At 36.6% G+C, this 18322-nt stretch overlaps 1 protein-coding gene across 1 annotated transcript in view; it reads left to right on the forward strand.

The window, feature by feature from the left end:
* Window positions 1–220: 220 nt before the first annotated feature.
* Window positions 221–18322, forward strand: part of LOC134841717 (uncharacterized) — a 34740-nt gene continuing 16638 nt past the window's right edge. The window contains exon 1 of the mRNA XM_063857752.1: window positions 221–1959. Within this exon, the coding sequence (XP_063713822.1) occupies window positions 243–1959 (1717 nt within the window). The 5' untranslated portion in view covers window positions 221–242. The remainder of the gene's footprint in view (window positions 1960–18322) is intronic.

Genomic DNA, 18322 nt, shown 5'->3' on the forward strand with positions numbered 1-18322 from the left:
GTGGTATTGAAGCGGTGACTTTGTTGAGAAAAATATGACTGTTTGAGAAATGAAAAGTCAATTGGGATATCAGGAATTCAATTCGCGTTAAGATCTTTGAAACATGTAATGAAATTGTATATGATTCGAATATCAATCAGCGTTAGACTAATTTTTTTTACTTAATTTTGATCTCGATGGTGAATTTACAATGACTGAAAATTTAGCAAGTCTTTAGATTGGTTTTGTAATCTTGTGAAGTTATGGAAACAAACTGTCGATTCGTGAAGTTCTGTATCTTGAAGTACCAGCGAAGCAAAGCAGCAGCTGCTAAAGGAGAAGATGACAGAAGCATACAAATCAATACGTATGTCCTTAAGATGCCTTATCCCCACAGGTTCGATTTGCTTCCAAGCTTAAGTTCGATCGAAACTATCGTCCGACGAAAGTTCAACGTTCAAGACCAATTCAAAGCGAGAATTTACATCCAGAGTTCTGAAAGCAACGAATTTGAATGTTTAAGTAACGAGGAGCAATGGCGGACTGCGCTTCAAATCCAGATTCTTGGATCCGGAATTCCGGTTATTAATTTACTGGTGTCGATTAAACATCGATTCCAAAATGATCCCGGTGAACCGGTTAATTTTGCCCATTATGATTTTGAAAGTTGTGAAATTGGTTCCTTAGATCTGCCTGCAGAAGCGTCCCAAATTGAGAATCCAGAAGTTAACAAGGAGGAACCAAATACAATTCGTGAAGTTGTAATGCTGGCATCAGCGGAACCTTGCGTTGTCGAGCGAAAAGAGTTCACGCCAATCGATTCAAGTTCCTACTTCGATGGTTCGAAAGGCAACCAGCCTGCTGCTCTAATGACTGAATGTAATGTAGTCTGCAATAGCTTGGAGAATCCAGATTTAAATAACAATGACTATTTACAAGTTCCAAAATGCTCGGATCAAGTTTTTGATCTATCAATGAATGCAATTACTGAATCTTCTTCATTGATTATGCCTGACGTCCCTGCTACCAAGAGCGAGTCAAAATTCATTGACGAGATTTTGAATTTATCTTTTGCGGAATCAATTAAAGGCAAGAACTCTAGTGAAAATCGAAAAGAAGAAGTTGCTCCCGTAACCAAACTGAACGTCTCGGCTCAAAAAGTGAAGGCAACAACGCTTAGCTTTAACAACGATGATATAACTGCAGGTTTATCTGAGTTTGATGAATTTTTAGCCAACGCTAACAAGTTACTAAAGGGTCATGATAAGCTTGCAGGTTTCGTTGACCAGCAGCTGGGAAACTTCGTTGTATCATCTCCTAATGATCCTGAAAACGGTCAGCTATCACCAGTCGCTATTTGCATTCAAAAATCTATTGATAAATTCAACGACGATTGTTCAGAAAACATTGATAAAGTCACACTCGACAAAGCAGCAAGCTCGCAAATGACTCATGGTTCAGTGTCGGAATCAAACATTGAAAAATCGATCGAAGAACATGAAAGCCATGATGGTAAAAATGTGGAAAAGATTAGCGAGATGATGAAACAAAAATGCGACAATTTGCTTGAATGTTTGAAAATTGAAATGGCCGAATTGAAATGTTCTGGCGAAGAATCCAGCGCGAAGTTTTTTCATGAAATTCCAAAAAGAATAAACTCCGAGTTAGGACCTCTTCTAAAAAATGAGAATAGATTTTTAGAACAAAATTTGTTCATATTCTTGAAAGAACAATTTGAAATTGCGAGACAAAAACGCAAAGAGTTGTTTGATTCCAATTTTGACATGATACGTAAGCAAATAATTGAAGAGCAAGCATCAACAAGAAATTTTTTGAATGATTCAATTGAGTCTCTGAAATGTGTAGTCAGGCAAATTTCGAACGTTTTGGATCATTTTCCATCGCATGCAGTGCTTTCGAATCAAGATCTTGATCGACTGTCGAACAAAATTGTGAAACACTTGAATTCGAGTCTAGGAGGTAAAGCTGTATTTGGATATTGCCCAATAGTATTTTTTCTTACTTTTTGGCTACACAAAAAGCCCGTAGAGCAAAACGAGGTATCATTTTAACGCCCTTGATAATCGTAATTTACTGAATTAGTGTTTTGAATGCGCATTCATTTGCCTCTGTATTTAATTACATGCGGATGCATTACCTCTGTAGTTATTACCCACAACATTGTGTCGTGTGTTTGTTGTCAGGTAACTAATATAGTTCTGAGAGCGAGAGTCTATTCAGCTGGAGGACTGTATTTTGGATCTCGTGGTCTCCGCTGTTTACTTTTTAAGTTTTATTTTCATTCGAGACATCTTTTGTAGTTTTACACTTGCTTATTAGAAAGCTTTATCAAATTTGAATATTTTTGGCACAATTTCCTTCCATCAGAATAATAAAGTTAAATTAACTTCGATTAAATTTCGAATTTAATTAATGAAGAAAACGGTCAAGAAAATTCATGAAAATCTTAAGTTTATATTACATTTGCAAGAGCAAGTGTATTGTAATTGGGAACTAGACTTTTTCCCGTAAACGATTTTATTACAAATCCTGTACGAAATTAAGAATTACTCACAATTATTTTCATGTGCTATCATGCTCAATTTCATGAAGTTTTAACTACCTATTCCTTTTTAGGTATTAATTTATTTTTTGAAATAATGTAAAGAAAAATCATGTTTTTTTTCGGGTTAGATGTTTTTGTTTTAAGTTTGTCGGCTCAAATTCCGTTTTTTTTTCAAATGCATTTATGTTATGCGGTACGGGTTTTCATTGGCTTTGATTATATCGGGTTCTTATGATCACGGAAATTTGTGTAATTTGTATATTTATCAATTCTGATTTTGATTTTTCAAATTAAATTGTTTCGTTTTATGTTATATCGGTGAACGGTTTGTGTTCTATCGGTGAAGTCATCTCTTTTTTCGTACTTAGGAGGAAAATTGGTTTCTTATGCTTTCGTGCGTTTCAAGATGGATGGGTCGTAAAAACTTAGTTTCAGATCTGTATGGCTCAAATTTTTATGAGTACAGGTCTGTTTTCGGCTTAACGGGAGTCAATCCACGTTGTGTCGGCTTACCTGCTACTTGTTGAAGGCTTCCAATTTTTTTCTCAGGATGCCTAAATGAAATATCTTTTTTTTTGATAAAATTGAAGTTTTTGTTGACTTCTTTTAATAAAAATTTTTGACTTGTATCTTGTTCTATATACTATCTTGTATTTGCCTTGTTTTTAATGTATCGCAAGTTGAACTTGCTTCATTTTTGTTCTTTAAAAGTCAGGCTCCTTTACACTTGGTCTTAAGGTAACGCCGGTGCCTTTTCACGCTAACGTCTGGGGTTCGACGAGCTCTGGTGGACCTTAATTACCGGCAAAACTTGAATTTTTGGACTACTGCTTGTTTTGTTTGCTTACTTGCTACATCTCGATTTTTTTTGTGTTGTAGACAATTTCTATTGTAGTTGCAAGTGTTGTTGATTAACTCCTGTAGTGTGTAATTTAAATAACCCTGACTTGCATATATTTTGTGTTTCTCTTTAGCGGTAAAAACTGCAAAAAAATTTTCGTTACTGGTGGATACGTTTCTCGACTGTTCTTATGAAATTGAGTTTTTCTTTTTTCCAAAATAATTCAGTTAATATTTCGTAATCATTTTCTACTGAAATTTATGTCTAGAGAATCGGTTTCTAGTCAGTTTAATGATTTTCCAGAGTTAAATTCAGAAAATAGCTTAGAAGCGTTAATGAGCTCAATTTTTATCTCTTTGTAGAGCTATCAGTTCTTTCCAAATTTTTAGGAGGAGTTTCAAAACTGTTTTGAGGGCAAGTTAAATTTAATTTTTTTTGAATGAACATCAGAACTAATGAATATTCTGCTCAAGCTGGAACACTCATTTGTGCGAATGCGGCGTAGATATAACGTCCACTCTTGGGACGAAAATGATGACCAGTTTTAGCCCCACCTTGATCTCAACTTATTTGCACACTGAATTTTTGTGTCGAATCAGTTTCTATTTTTTGTGTCGGGTTAGTTTCTCTTTTTGTCAAGTTAGTAGTATTGTAATCCGCCGTGTGTCCTTAGGGGGGGGGGGGTCTTTTCGACGGTAGGGGTCTTTGGGGTCCTAACAAAAGTAGGGTCCAAAAGGACCCATCTTTTTTAAAGACCCCAAAGTACCCTGCCCGAAATAAAAAGACCCCTCTCTAAGGACACCCGACAGACAAAATACTTTGGTATTTATTTTCGCGCGGTGGTTAAATTTAATCCCTTCTAAACTTTCCCACTGTTCAACTAAATAAGTTTGAGACCCCATTAAAAAACTGACCTGCTTGAGAAGGAGGAAGGACGTGACAAATAATAAGAGGGTAAGAAGGTAAAGAGGACTTGATAAATAATAGATAAAGTAACATATAAAAAATAAAAAATAAAGTAAAAACGGAATGTTAACAAGAGTACGGATAGGAGAGCAGAGGAAGGGTTTACGGCCACATCCGCATGTCTTCGGGATCCGACCAAGGGACATGAAGAATACTGACTAGACGCTCCATTTGAAATTTGAAGCGCCACTCAGTACTCTCGAATCCCGCACCCAGAGACTCGCACAGCCAGAAATTTTCCATGCTCCCCACATCAACACACACATATTCAAATATGCCCTCCTTTTTCTCAAATGCAACCTCAATGTAATGCAGCTTAAAATTCGCTGCAGTGGTGGCCGGGGTAAACTCTACGGTCACACCAAAGATATTTTTGCCTTCGTGAGTTCCAGGTCCCACATAAGGCAAATCAATGGGTGACTCGTGGAGACCACCAAGGGGAATATCCATCTAAACACATGAAAATAGGTTGAAATCATTAGTTAGAAATAGGAGTGAGTAAGTGGTATCTAGAAGGTTACTTTCATTTCCACTGGCTTGAAATTCAGCAGGTCGGAGAAGTGCTGGAAAAATTTTTAAAAAAATGAAATTGGAAAAACGTAGAGTTACTTCAAAAGACTTGGAAATTATTCATGAAATTTTTATTACTTTGAAAAAAACCTATCCGGAAAACACCAACCGTCGAAATTATTTCCTAGCTGCATGTTCACTGTTCTTCTTCTCAACTACTAATGATATAAATTACGATGTTGCTATCAAGTTGAGACCCTATGGGGGTCTGATCGGTATAGACAATTCTTCTTTGGATAAATATTTAAATGATTCGAAAATTTTACGAATGCATGCTATTTTACACGATGCCGCCGGTTTTGTCCGCGAAGTTTATAACACTGGTCCCACATACTGCTATGTTTTACCATGGAAATGCAACAGTAGTTTGATTGGTCACTTGAGTGGAATTACGTTTTGTTTGTATATCAAACTGAAAAAACCGAAACTCTACCATTTATTAGAATGCTGAAGGAAAAATCAGTTGTGGTGGATTTTGAGGGATTTCGACACCAGAAAAACACATTTATAGTAAAAGAATTAGCTATAACAACTTCCGACTACAGTGATTCCCTAGTTTTTCTACCTCCAGTTAATTTCAATTCTCTTTTAAAATCTGAATAAAAAGCTTATAATTGGTTGATAAATTATTTGCATGGATTTCATTGGGATAGCGGTGATTATTTATACCTGAATTTGAATCAAATCATTCAAAGTTTTGTTTTAAGAAATCCCATTGCTGTATTCTACGCTAAAGGAAAAGAAAATGTTGATTTTTTATCTAAATACTTAGACCGTAAAGTTGTGAATCTTGACGATTTGGGCTGTCCTTGAGTTGAACAATTATATTTCAAGAATTTTGTGAATTGTAACTAATTCTAAATATTATTGTGCATTAATAAAGTTGAAAGTGTTCTTTGATTGGTTGAAAAATGAGTGTCAACATTGAGCGTCAGGGGAAAGTGGAGACATATATATCTCTAAATTCAGTTCTTTGTGCTTGGATGACACCAGAAAGTAATATAAAGATTTTATTGATCATGATTGAATGCATTGATTGTAGAGGCCAAGTAGTTCAACGAAAAGAATAAGTTATACTTTCTGTAGAAGAGTTGTGCACTTTGAGGAGGTTCTTCTTCGTGATTGATCAATTCATCTATTTTCAACGATTCAAATACATCAGTAATGTTACCCAGCAAGCGCGGTCTTTGTCTTCCCAAGCTAGTCTTAGTGCCCAAACGTCAACCAGGAGTTCAAATGGATCTAACCGGCAGTGAACTACCCAATGAGATTCAAAAAATAATAAGAGAAGATTCTGTGAAGAAAATTGTGTATCATGCCAAAACTGATCATGTCCCAGCCAATTATGTTTTGGAAATGCACTATGATTTTGATGATGATAATAAACCGAGTGTCTATACAGGTTATACACGATATGAAATTTATTACTGTTCAGATGCTTAATTAATTTTTTTTATATATGATATATATTTTTCATTCTGCAAGTTCGAGAGTGAGGGAAAGCGGTAGGGAAATTGAAATGAATGACACAGTAGTTGACGAGACTGATGGAACTATAGTTACCGATTTTGTGTATGACGAAAATCATATGGAGAAAAAATCATGGAAATTTTGCAATAACGTGAATGTACCACGGTCTGAAGTAGTTTTCATGTCACAAATGGTGTTAATTCTGATTTTATTGGCTTTTTGTATTTTTAAACTTTCATTAACGCAGTTAACTTGTGAAGAAACCTCAGTTTGGTTTTCAATTTTATCGGGTTTAGTTGGTTATGTATTACCAAATCCAAGAATATGAATAAAGTTATTGATACATCTACGAGACTTTTTTTAGCCATCGTGGGCCCCTCGGGTTCTGGAAAAACAGAGTTGATATTCAAATTGTTGAAAGGAAAAACATTTTATCCCAAATTTCAAAGAGCCTTATACTTTTACAAAGAGATTCATCCTCTTTATAGTGAAAAATCCAATACCCACAGCATTGATCTAACTTTCATAAAATTCAATGGCTTTGACAGTTTGCGAAACCTTGAAAACATTCTTCTAGTTTTTGATGATTCATGCGAAGAAATCTATAACGATAAAGACTTGTCAAACTTGCAACAGCAGGAAGACACCGAGGACTAGATGTAATATATGTTAAACATAATTTGTTCCAACAAAGCAGATGGTCTCGAACAATTGATTTAAACACATCACACATCATTCTGTTCAAATCACCTCGTGATATTCAGCAACTTGATCATCTTGGAAGACAATTGAACAACACTAAATTTTTGAGACACTGTTATCAGCTCGCTACAAAAGACACATACGGTCATCTTTTAATCGACTTGGATCCGCGTACATCCGATTGTTTGAGATATTGTTCAAACATTACACCACCTGGTCCCTCAATTTTTTACTTACCAATAAATCAGGCAGAGGTTACACCTCTCACAAATGAACGCGAAAAAATTATCTATTCTGCAGCACATGGTACAATTGAATCCCAGCCAGCTCCGAAGCTTCATTAGAAAAACAACAAATCCTCAAGTTATTTCAGTTATATGTGAATGTTTGCTCAATGTAGTCAATGGCAATGTATCTGTTAATATTCCAAACATTGAAAATTTCGAAAAGGCATACAAACTTTTAATCAGCCGAAAAACAAAACTTGAACGAAAACGAGCAATTATTCTAACGAAACAAGGTTTCAACTTGATCAGACTGATACTTTACTTCTGCAACAGATACTTACCATCAGCATAAAACATGGCAGCAGAAGAGTTTGTTTTAATTCCAAAACATACATATATCCGTGAGCAACCGCATGCATCACAAGTGCTGTTTAACAGTTCAATTAAACACAAAAAGCCCCAGTTATCTTACTTGAACCGCATGAGACCTCTAATACCCACGAAGCATAACTCAGTATCGACTGAAACTCTTCCACTACCCCTTCCCCCAACACCTCCCTCAACGCCTATTGTTGACCCTGGGGAACAATCAACAGGACTTCTTACAGAAGATGAGACTAATCAATATCAGGAAGGTGGGGAGGAAGAGGAGAAGCGGATTGTGGATGAGAAGGAGCGAAAGGATAATAAAATAAACTATGAACGCATTCTATTACAATTGCAAATAATGGAGGATAAAAAATTCACGAGAGCTAAAAATATCCTGGAGGTTATCAAAAGCTCAACTCGAGTCTCAATAAACGCCATGGATGAAACAATTTATGTTGACAATGTACCAACCGGTCTCAAAGCAGCATCATTTTTGTATGATATACAACAGCAAACTAAAACACTACACAACCCTGCTTACATAATGATTTTATCCGCTCTCGAACTTACCGAAGAGTCTGTTATTAACAAGTATGCCAAACACGCGGTTCAGTCAAAGATTAAAGAACAGGCCCAACGAAAAACCAAAAGTCCAACCAAATCTCCGTCAACCTCGGGCAAAACAAAAACCCTCGACAGTAGTAAGCCATCATCAAGTTCAAAACAAACCAAACGACTCAAAACAAGAAAGAAAGCCACCACGGAAAGAGTCAAAGAAAGAGAGAAAGACGAAGACGACAGTGAATCGTACGGTACGCCCTATAACGATTCAGATTCTTCAACGTCAGAAAAGACGGAGACAAAAAGTAAAAGATGGGAAACCTACACCAACTGAGGAAAAACTTTTGAAAAAGAGTTACACAGATAAAGGTCCAGCATTGTTCGGTAGTGTTAAAACTTTGAAGACTACAACGGTCATACCAAGACGAAAAGTTAAACATTTTTTACATACAGAACCATCTTATACAAAATACCGAACAGTTCGCCGCAAAATAGCTCGGCTTAAAGTGATAGTTTATGACATAAACGAAATATGGTCAATCGATTTGGCATATGTTGATAAACTAGCAAAATACAACAAAGATATCAAATATCTTTTAGTTGCAGTAGATTGCATGTCCCGTTATCTTCGCGTGCAGCCACTGAAATCAAAGTATGCCACAACAACTGCAGAAGCGTTCAATCAAATGATAAAGACAGAGAAACCGAAAAAAGTCTGGGTAGATAAAGGCACCGAGTTCAAGGGGTCATTCAAAACTTTATGTGAGAAAAAGGGTATCAAGACATATACAACAGAGAGTGAAAAGAAGTCCGCTTTCGCCGAGAGGAACATCCGATCACTAAAAAGTTTGATTTATAAGTATTTGGAGGACAAATGGACCTACTCTTACATCGATAAGCTTCAAGACTTTGTCAACACAATAAATTCGAGAACAAACCGCGTCATCAAATTAGCCCCCAATAAAGTGACAAAAAAGGATGTTCCACGTCTAATTTCATTAAGAGCGGAACAATCATTGAAACTGGTTCGCCGACCAAAGCTCTACGTTGGCGATTTTGTGAGAATAGCAAAAATTGACATCCCTTTTCGAAAAGGTTATAAACAATCCTTCACTGACGAAGTTTTTGAAATATTTGACATACCAACAAGGAACCCACCGACTTATAATCTTATCGACGCTGATAGAGAACCAATAGAGGGTAAATTTTATGAGCCCGAACTAATCAGAGTATTGGAAAAGGAAGGGTCAAGCTAAACAATGTCTAGCAACTTTGGAGGTGACAAAGATTCCTTTAGTATTACATTGGTGTCATCAGCCTCAATGAATATCTTCATTGACAACTCACTAGCGAGTTTTAAAAACCTGCTGAGTGAAGATATCGATCTGCAAGGCGAATGGAGAGTTGCATTGTCAGAAATAACGTTTCCCACTCATTTTAACAATGTAACAGATACTAAAATAGTGTACTATAAAAAAGACAAAGTTAGAGCAAGTCTTAAAGTGGCAAAAGATAAAATATCTAGACCATATGATGGAGAGAAAACTGAAATAACAAAGGGTGAATATGGCGAAATCGAGAAATTATTCAACGAAATCAATCGGAAGGTTGATCTTGATAATTTCACTTATAGCATCGACCCCATTACCAAACATCTTTCAATTTGGATGCATTATTGGGAAGGCATTACCTTTGAGAGCCCACAAATTCCTAGTATTTTGGGTTTCAAAGGTATAAGAGATGGAACGGGCTACCATATCGGCTATAAAGAATCCAGTCATATCCATAGCACTCTCACATCGCAAAACTTCATTTCCGACTACCCTGTCGATATCTCTGCTGGAACCCAAATGATGTTTATCTACTTGGATATAATCCATTATCAGATTGTGGGTGACACCAAAGCACCGTTGCTCAGAGTCATTGATACTAATCGACGAGTGAAAAACATCCAGAGCATTGCAGTAAACCTACGAACAGAAACCGGTAGACTTGTACCATTTGCGGGAGGAGGAAAAGTTGTTTTGACTTTAAAATTTCAAAAGTTTTCTGATTAAGATTATGGAGGCATACTATCATAATCAAGCGACCATGCCTCACTTCTCAGGACATTACAGACAGCGGGGTAGTGGCTTCGGTGCTCTGGCTATGGGTATTGGACGAGTAGCACTTCCGTTAGCTCGGAAATTTATAGTACCAGCAGCAAAACGTATTGGAAAAGAATTACTTGTTCAAGCAGCACCCGAATTAATAGACATAGCAACCAGGAAGAAAACGCCCAAACAAGCCTTGAAAAACACAGTAAAAAACACAATCAAAAAACAAGTTGGAGCTGGACGCAGTAAATCCCATATGAGCAGAAAACGGAAGAGAGCAACAACAACAACAACAACAAGAAAAAGAAAAACAAAAGCTGTCATTCCACAAAAACGAACCCCACTGAGAAGTCGGTCCAACTTTTTCACCAAAGTACGAAATGATTTCTAATTTATTGCCAACTGAAGCAACTCACAGCTCATTAGATTTATTTGAAAAGCCTCCTCTACTCGTTACATTTGAAAATGCGTTCACTCAAAAAATTGGTCCATCTTATTCACCTGATGGTCCTATGCTCGAATTTGAAGTTTTAGGAGATAGAAACAACTTTATCGATCTTCAACGAACTCGCTTGGAGATTGTAGCACGCGTTGTTCAAAATAATGGTAATGTACTGCGAACTCATGCTACAGAGGCAGCACAACGAGACACCCCATATTTGGTTAACAATCCACTTTCATCTTTATTTTCCGAATGCACAATGTCCTTGAATGGAGAAAAAATTTCAACAACCAATGCCAATTTTGCCCATAAGAGTTTCATTGAGACCGAATTTTCACATGGTAATGATGCAAAGAAAACATGGCTTGCTTGTCAAGGTTATTATTATGAAGATAATCCATCAGGTATTGATGGTGCTAATGGGCGAGCTGAAGATGTCGCTGAACGTAAACGAATCGTAGCTGCATCAACTGAGTTCCGTTTATTTGGTAAAATTGCTTGTGATTTTTTATCATGTGACAAACATCTTATCAGCGGTGTTACAATAAGACTTTCTCTGAGACGATCTCCTAATGACTTTGTTATCATGTCTGAGCATAGAGATAAACATTACCGTGTTGAAATCACAGAGGCTAACCTATATGTGCGCAAAATGACAGTAACCGATTTTGTGCTATCGTCGATAGAAAAAACTCTGTTGAAAACACCCGCAATATACAATTATATTGAAGTTTTACCGAGAACTTTTTTGGCCACAACTGGTGTGCAAAGCTGGCGACAAGAAGACGTTTTTGCCAAAGAGCCAGTTCGTCGAATGATTTTAGCAATGAGCTCGAATACAGCATACCTGGGAACTAACCGAACAAACCCGTTTCATTATCAAAAATTTCAGCTGAATGAAATCATTGTTTACCGAAACGGTCTGCCCATTGCAGGAACTCCTGTGTCAACGACTGATAACAAAAGAATATACTATAACACATTGGAAGCTCTAGACTTTGTTTTCAACAATAGTCATGGAATCAGTTTGGCTAATTATCACAATCATTATATTATGGCATTTGATCTCACATCTACTCAGGAGGCTTCACATGACTTTATTCATCCTGAATTGACCAATTGCACCATTTCAGTAGAACTGAAGTTTGATGCACCGCTGGGAGAAAATGTAGAGTTACTTTTCATGGGAGAGCGTGCATCAACAGTTTACGTGCGTTCCGATAGAAAAATAGCTAAAAACACTCTAATGAGTTGACTCGGTGAAAAAAATGGACAATTTACAGATTACTGAGCTTATTCACCGATGCAAGCATTTGAAACATCGATTTTGTGGCATTTTTCCCGCTAACTTAGCATTTAATTCAATATTGAAACGTGACAATACTTTCATGACAGTGAACGCATCAAACTCAGACCAGCCAGGAACTCATTGGTTACTGTTTGCTCAAGCTGGTGGTCAAATTTTTTTTGCAGATCCTCTTGGACGAAGCCTACACAACTATCCACATGTATACAAAAATATGAGACGTTCTATCCATGAGGGAAACCAAATACTGATGAATAAGCCAATCCAATCAGCTAACTCGGTCTTGTGCGGACTTTATTGCATTTATGTTGCTCATGTTATAATTTCATCTAAATTTCCTATAGGTTTCAAGGTTAATGACCATGACATGATGCGTTTTGCTAAACATATGATGTTATAACTTTGTGATACTGATGCATTTCTTTAATGATTTATAATTTATTTTTAAGAAAAAAACATGTTTTATGGTTGCTAGAACACTTGCCTCTGGCGTTATCGCAGGCTCTAAAAACCGTTTTCAGAGTTTAAATTTTTTTTTCCATTATAAATTTAACAAACAAAGTATTTGAATCAATCTCTAAACGACCATAACCACTCAAAATGATATCAATAATTTTAGAAAACTCGGCGGCATTATCACCATTCAAAATATGAATGAAGCGTTCAATTGTTACATTAGTGATTAAATCAGTTTGAGTTTGAATGGATCGAGTTTGTGAAGCAAAGCAAACTTGTGGCAATCTTCTTCGTAGAGAAGCACCACCAATGTCAGTTGAGTTGATAATAGAATTGTTGTAGTTGACAGCAATTTTTAATTTTTCCATCAGGGGTCCCGATAGGTGAAGTTTACTGCAACCCAATATTAGATGCTTGAAAGATGAGAGTAGACAAGGTACAACGAAAGTGGTTGAGGTCATCTTTTTCACTACGTCGACACAATCCTTGGTTACTTCGATGAGAACATGGATGTGGGGATGGTCATTGTCGAGCAATTGGGCGCAAGACTCGTTCTGAATTGAGTGGGTTGCAAATGCAAAATTTGTGTTTAGAGGGAGTTGTGAGGCGTCGGGTTCGTTGTTCAGAATAAAAAATTTAAAATTTTTTCGAAATTTTTTAAAAAATTCAGGCGACTGCTCATACATTGCTTCAACCATTCTGCTGGTTAAATCAAATTATTCAAACGTTTTTTTTTGTTTGTTTCAGGCAACTCTACACTTTTTATTATTCGAGTATTCATCATCCGCATCGTTTTCATCGCCACTTTCAGCACATTCTTTTTTGGGAGGGACTAATCGTTTTGACGTGTATCGTCTTTTATGATGTTTATCATTCACAGCTGAGGAGGATGAGGAGGAGGAAGAAGATGAAGTCTTTTCGCCAGTTTGTTTTTTAACCAATTTTTTAATCTTTGAATAATTATCTGCCAAACAATCAAATTCTCTTGTCGTTAAGGTCACTGCTTGATAACATTTAAATACACCATCTTCATTCTTTTTATATAACTTAACTGTGATATATGTACCCGTTTTGTCAAAAGTTTTCGTTCCAACCCGTACAATGCGTTTTTCTCCCGAAGATATATCTTGAAAATCATCGTAAAAGTCTGTATCATTTTCTAGCGACGAGTACATAGTGGTGGTGGTAACGGTAGTGACTTGTTGGTTCAACTGTTTTATGATAGAATGAAATGAATAATGAATTGGATAGAAGATAAACAAATATCTGTGGATTTACTTTTATGGCGCCCCTTCAGCCTATAGCGGGAGAATTTAATTAGTTTTTGCAATTGGATTTGTATAAGATAAAAGCGTGTTTATTGCATCTGTCATTTCTGTCTGGAAAGCACTTGAATGGGTCATAAATCTCAGTTAATGTTACATGTCGGCATACATGTACTCACTTTGAAGTGGAGATAGCTTTCGGTTGAATCTGTCTGGCAAATTCCCGTTTTAGCTCATAAATCTCAACGTTTTTACCCTGGCGGCATGCATGTTATCTCTTTGAAGTGTAAAATTTTTGTCATTTTGTGCTTAGGGTATCATAAAAAGGCGCCATGCTGTTTCTTTGAAGTATAGATTTTCAAAGCGTTCACATTTCTTCTTTAATTGCAAAAGCCCTGAAAACATATTAAAATTTCACAAAACCAGATTTATGGTAATTGGCTAAATCTTAGACCACCAGCAATAAAAAAACTAAAAGTGGTAGGTCAAACTAAATCTACTCACTATTTTTATTCAATCTCTCAAAATCAGTCAATACAAAATTTTCAACGATGGCAACTCCACTGCAAATCATTTCAATTAATTCTCTTGAAAGAGCTATATTATACCAAACTTATACCAGAGATTCTATCGTAGTGGTTCAACAGGAACGGAAAATGCGTCATCGAAAAACAAGTCCTTTCAACGATCTTGATCCAGGAAGCAGAGAATTCGATGAATGGGTCACTAAAAACCATATGATGTTACCCAACTATTTGCTAGATCAAATTGGTATCCTCATACAAAACAGAAAACAGGTCTACGAGAGTTGCTGTGTGACTGAATCGTATCCTGCGCTGAAGCGCACAGATATTCAAGACCCTACTTGCCTTGATCGTTCACCGAGAAAAATACTGTTTAACTATGATTGCCAATCGATCCCCTTTTACGAAAATCAGGAAGGATCCATTAGAGATTTAGCAGAGCGAGAAAGCTACTGGAACATTGAGTCGATTGAATCACCAGATTCAACAGAGAAAAAAGATGAGGACCAGCAGACGCCCAAAACCCCAATAAAACCGGATATTTTTTCAATCACTCAACAACAGCAGCAGCATACTTCTTCTACTTCTTCTTCCGGCAGTCAAAGTCCCACTGCACCAAACTTAGTGGCTGAGACGCCTCCTATCAATGCTTGCTTTGCGCCGAAAAAACGCAAACTGCAATTTAGAGATCTCTGAAAACTCAAAAAAAACTTTGTTTCCACCGAGAGTGCACCAGTTTGGGGGTTTATTATTTAGTTTGATAAGTTTTTATTATTGTGGCTGAATCTTTGTTTACGTTTTGCTTATGATTTTTTTCTAATTTAAAGTTTGCTTTGTGATTTTCAATCAATAGAAAGGAAATAAAAACAACAGAAAAAATTAATAGAAAAAAAAATCAAAATAACTTTAAAAAGTCGGCATAAAAGTCTAAAAGTATAAATTTTGATAAATTTCTCGTCAAATCCAACTTAATTATATCAGTTTTTTTAATGCTCATTTCGAAAAATCAAAAAAAAATAAACTGAATACTCTTCCTAAGATTTTATCTAATGATGTTGAAACAAAAAACATAAAAATGTTTTTGTTATGTTTTTTCATAATAGTTTTCAAAATATAAATATTAACACAGAAAAAGATAAAGAGAGAGAGAGAGAGAGAGAGAGAGAACCCCATTATTATAAACCCCATTTTTATCCCTTTTGGGATATAGCTTTTTCAAAAGAAAGCTATTTATGGATGGGTCCAGCAATTCTGCCGGTTAATCAACCATAGTTACTTTTGGCTCTTTACACTCTCTGTTTTTGTTTTTTTCTCTCTCTCTCTAATATGTCTACAGCCTGGTGGGGTTAGCCAGGACTCTTAGGAGTAGACTTTAGAGAGTGTATGAGCCAGTATAAAGCATTATATATAATAAAATTACATGTCTATAACAGATTTCACGTTTAATAATACTCATTTTCAGGTTAAAATGGTTAAAAAATTCAAAATATGTTTTTTTTCTCGATTTTTCAACATGGGTTACAACCCTGTCCAATAAATCACGACAAATTGATTGGACCAGGTTTCATTGGATTTGGAGACAAAAAAGTTTTTTGGTAATTTTTATTTTTTTTTCACTGCAAGAATATGTACTAAAAAAGAAATATCTCAAATTTTTGAACCGACATTTTAGTGGGGCAAGCATTTCAGAGGTTCCTAATGAATAGCACTGCCGGGTAGTTATTGCCTACTGTACCAAACGGCCCTGCATCAATCTTTTGATGAACTATATGTGAAATTTGTCATAGAATACTAATTTATTTGAGAGATGAACAAAATTCTCAACTACCCTTTATCATTTTTGTCAGGTATGTTCGACTTGACTTGATTGGTGGGTCTTCCTTGCTTGACTTGATTGGTGGGTTACCATTTTGGTTGAAACAAAAAAACTTGGCAAAAAAATTCAAATATATTTTCAATATTTAGTCAAGTTGACTAAATAGGGAAGTTGATAATAGCAGTGGGTGTTAACATTCACACACTTTAGGTAAAAGAAATAACATTCCCGGGTTGATCCCTTTATGGAATTGTCAGCTACTCTAACCACAAGTATTTATGCTGTTTAATACAGTTGAGTCATTTACCCAATATCGAATTGACAGTCATTTCATAAAACCACATAAAGCCCCAAAACTACAACCACTTTAAAGCCACTGTTGATTTTATGCTTCACCCACGTAATTGAATTTAATTAATTGAGTCTTGATCCAAATTTTGTTTTTGAAAAACTTTTCACTTCTCGCTTTTGCTTTGTCGAAATCAGCTTTGGTAAAACTTGAAAAATTTCTTGAAAAGAATTCTTCTTTCCTGAACACTCAATCTTGAACCAACAATGCCTAACTCAAGTGGAAAACAGACACCAGTCATTTGTTCGACCTGCTCGAAAGTCTTTAGTTCACCAAGGAACTTGAGACGACATGAACAAAATATCCATAAGATATTCGCAGCCCCACCGCCACCAACTAAATGTGACGAATGTCGAGAATCCTTCAGCTCGCTGGCAGAAGCTAGGGAACATATCGAGCTAGCTCACAACGTCTCAACTGATAGTCTTTGTATCTACTGTCATACAATCTTCCTCTCCGTTGAGAAGTTCCGGCAACATATGTCGAAAAACCATCAACTACCCATTTGGACTCCCGGAAATGAGGTGAGAACATCATCTGCTCCAACTGAATCTGCGTTTAGGGGAAAGTTAAGACGATACGAGTTGAGCGTTAAGGAGGATGAATTGGATCTGATGAATGTAATCATGCGAAACAAAGATGAAATTGATGCGTTGATAGACGAAAGAGTGCAGGAAGGACCCTGTAAATTTCAACTGCATATGGACGTGAGTATGATTAAGTTCTCGAGCGATACAAACGAAACTGGTGACGGGGAGTTACGCCACGAGAAGACCATGTTATATCTGAATTCTAAGATGATCAATGTCTTCTTCAATGGAATCGAGAAAGACACATATTTGGAAATGATTGAGCATATGGTCAATGCCATCAACACGTTCGCTTCCCATGGTAGCGGTTGGATTGTGGAGCGCATTGAAAAGCTGGCTGTAAGTTTTGCAGCATTTTCTCCTATCCGTGCTGGCTCATACATTGACCTTCCCGATTCATTGAAACCGGTGAAACAGAGTTTCACCAACATTAAAACGAGAAACGATCAGAAGTGCTTTCTATACTGCTTTGTGGCCGCGTACCATGATCGATATTCAGAGACCACAACTGCTCTTTATCCTGCTGCCCAAAGCTACCAACATCGAAACAAACTGAAAAATTACAAGCTCTCCCAAGAACATGTTGTGAAAATTGAAGGCTGGTACGAGATGCCAATGGGACTATATGATATTGACCGATTTGAACAACTTAACAACTGTCAAGTCAATGTATTCCGGTGAGCATTGATTTTTTTTTGACAAAACATTTGTTTAATCATGTATAACACATTACGTTCATCCAGAAACCCGAGCACTCAATTGTTTGTTTTCATTAGGTACAAAGAAGGTGAATGCTACCTTTGAGAGTGTCCAGCAAATACTCAAGTGATCTATGTGTTGACCTACTACTACTCAGCAACGGACAGACTCATCACTATGTGCTGATCACTGATTTGATGAGGGTGGTGGAATATGTGCGTGGAAAACTACACCGAGACCGAAACCAAATTTGCCGCAAATGCTTCCATACATGTTCATCCATCGATACACTACAAAGGCACCAGGAAATGTGCTACCAAGACGAGGGAGTGGTAATCACTATGCCAAAACCGGGAAAGGACACTCATCGTTTCAAAAATTTAACTGCCCGCTGGTATGTACCGAGAGTTATTTACTTTGACCTCGAATCGCTACTACTACCCGTATACGGACCGCAACCCGACCCCGAAAAATCTAGCACCCAAACACTAGAGATTCATCAACCATGCGGTTACGCTCTGGCCGTTG

The sequence above is a fragment of the Symsagittifera roscoffensis genome, chromosome 3, assembly GCF_963678635.1.
Source record: "Symsagittifera roscoffensis chromosome 3, txSymRosc1.1, whole genome shotgun sequence".
In the NCBI taxonomy this organism is placed as follows: Eukaryota; Metazoa; Xenacoelomorpha; order Acoela; family Convolutidae; genus Symsagittifera; species Symsagittifera roscoffensis.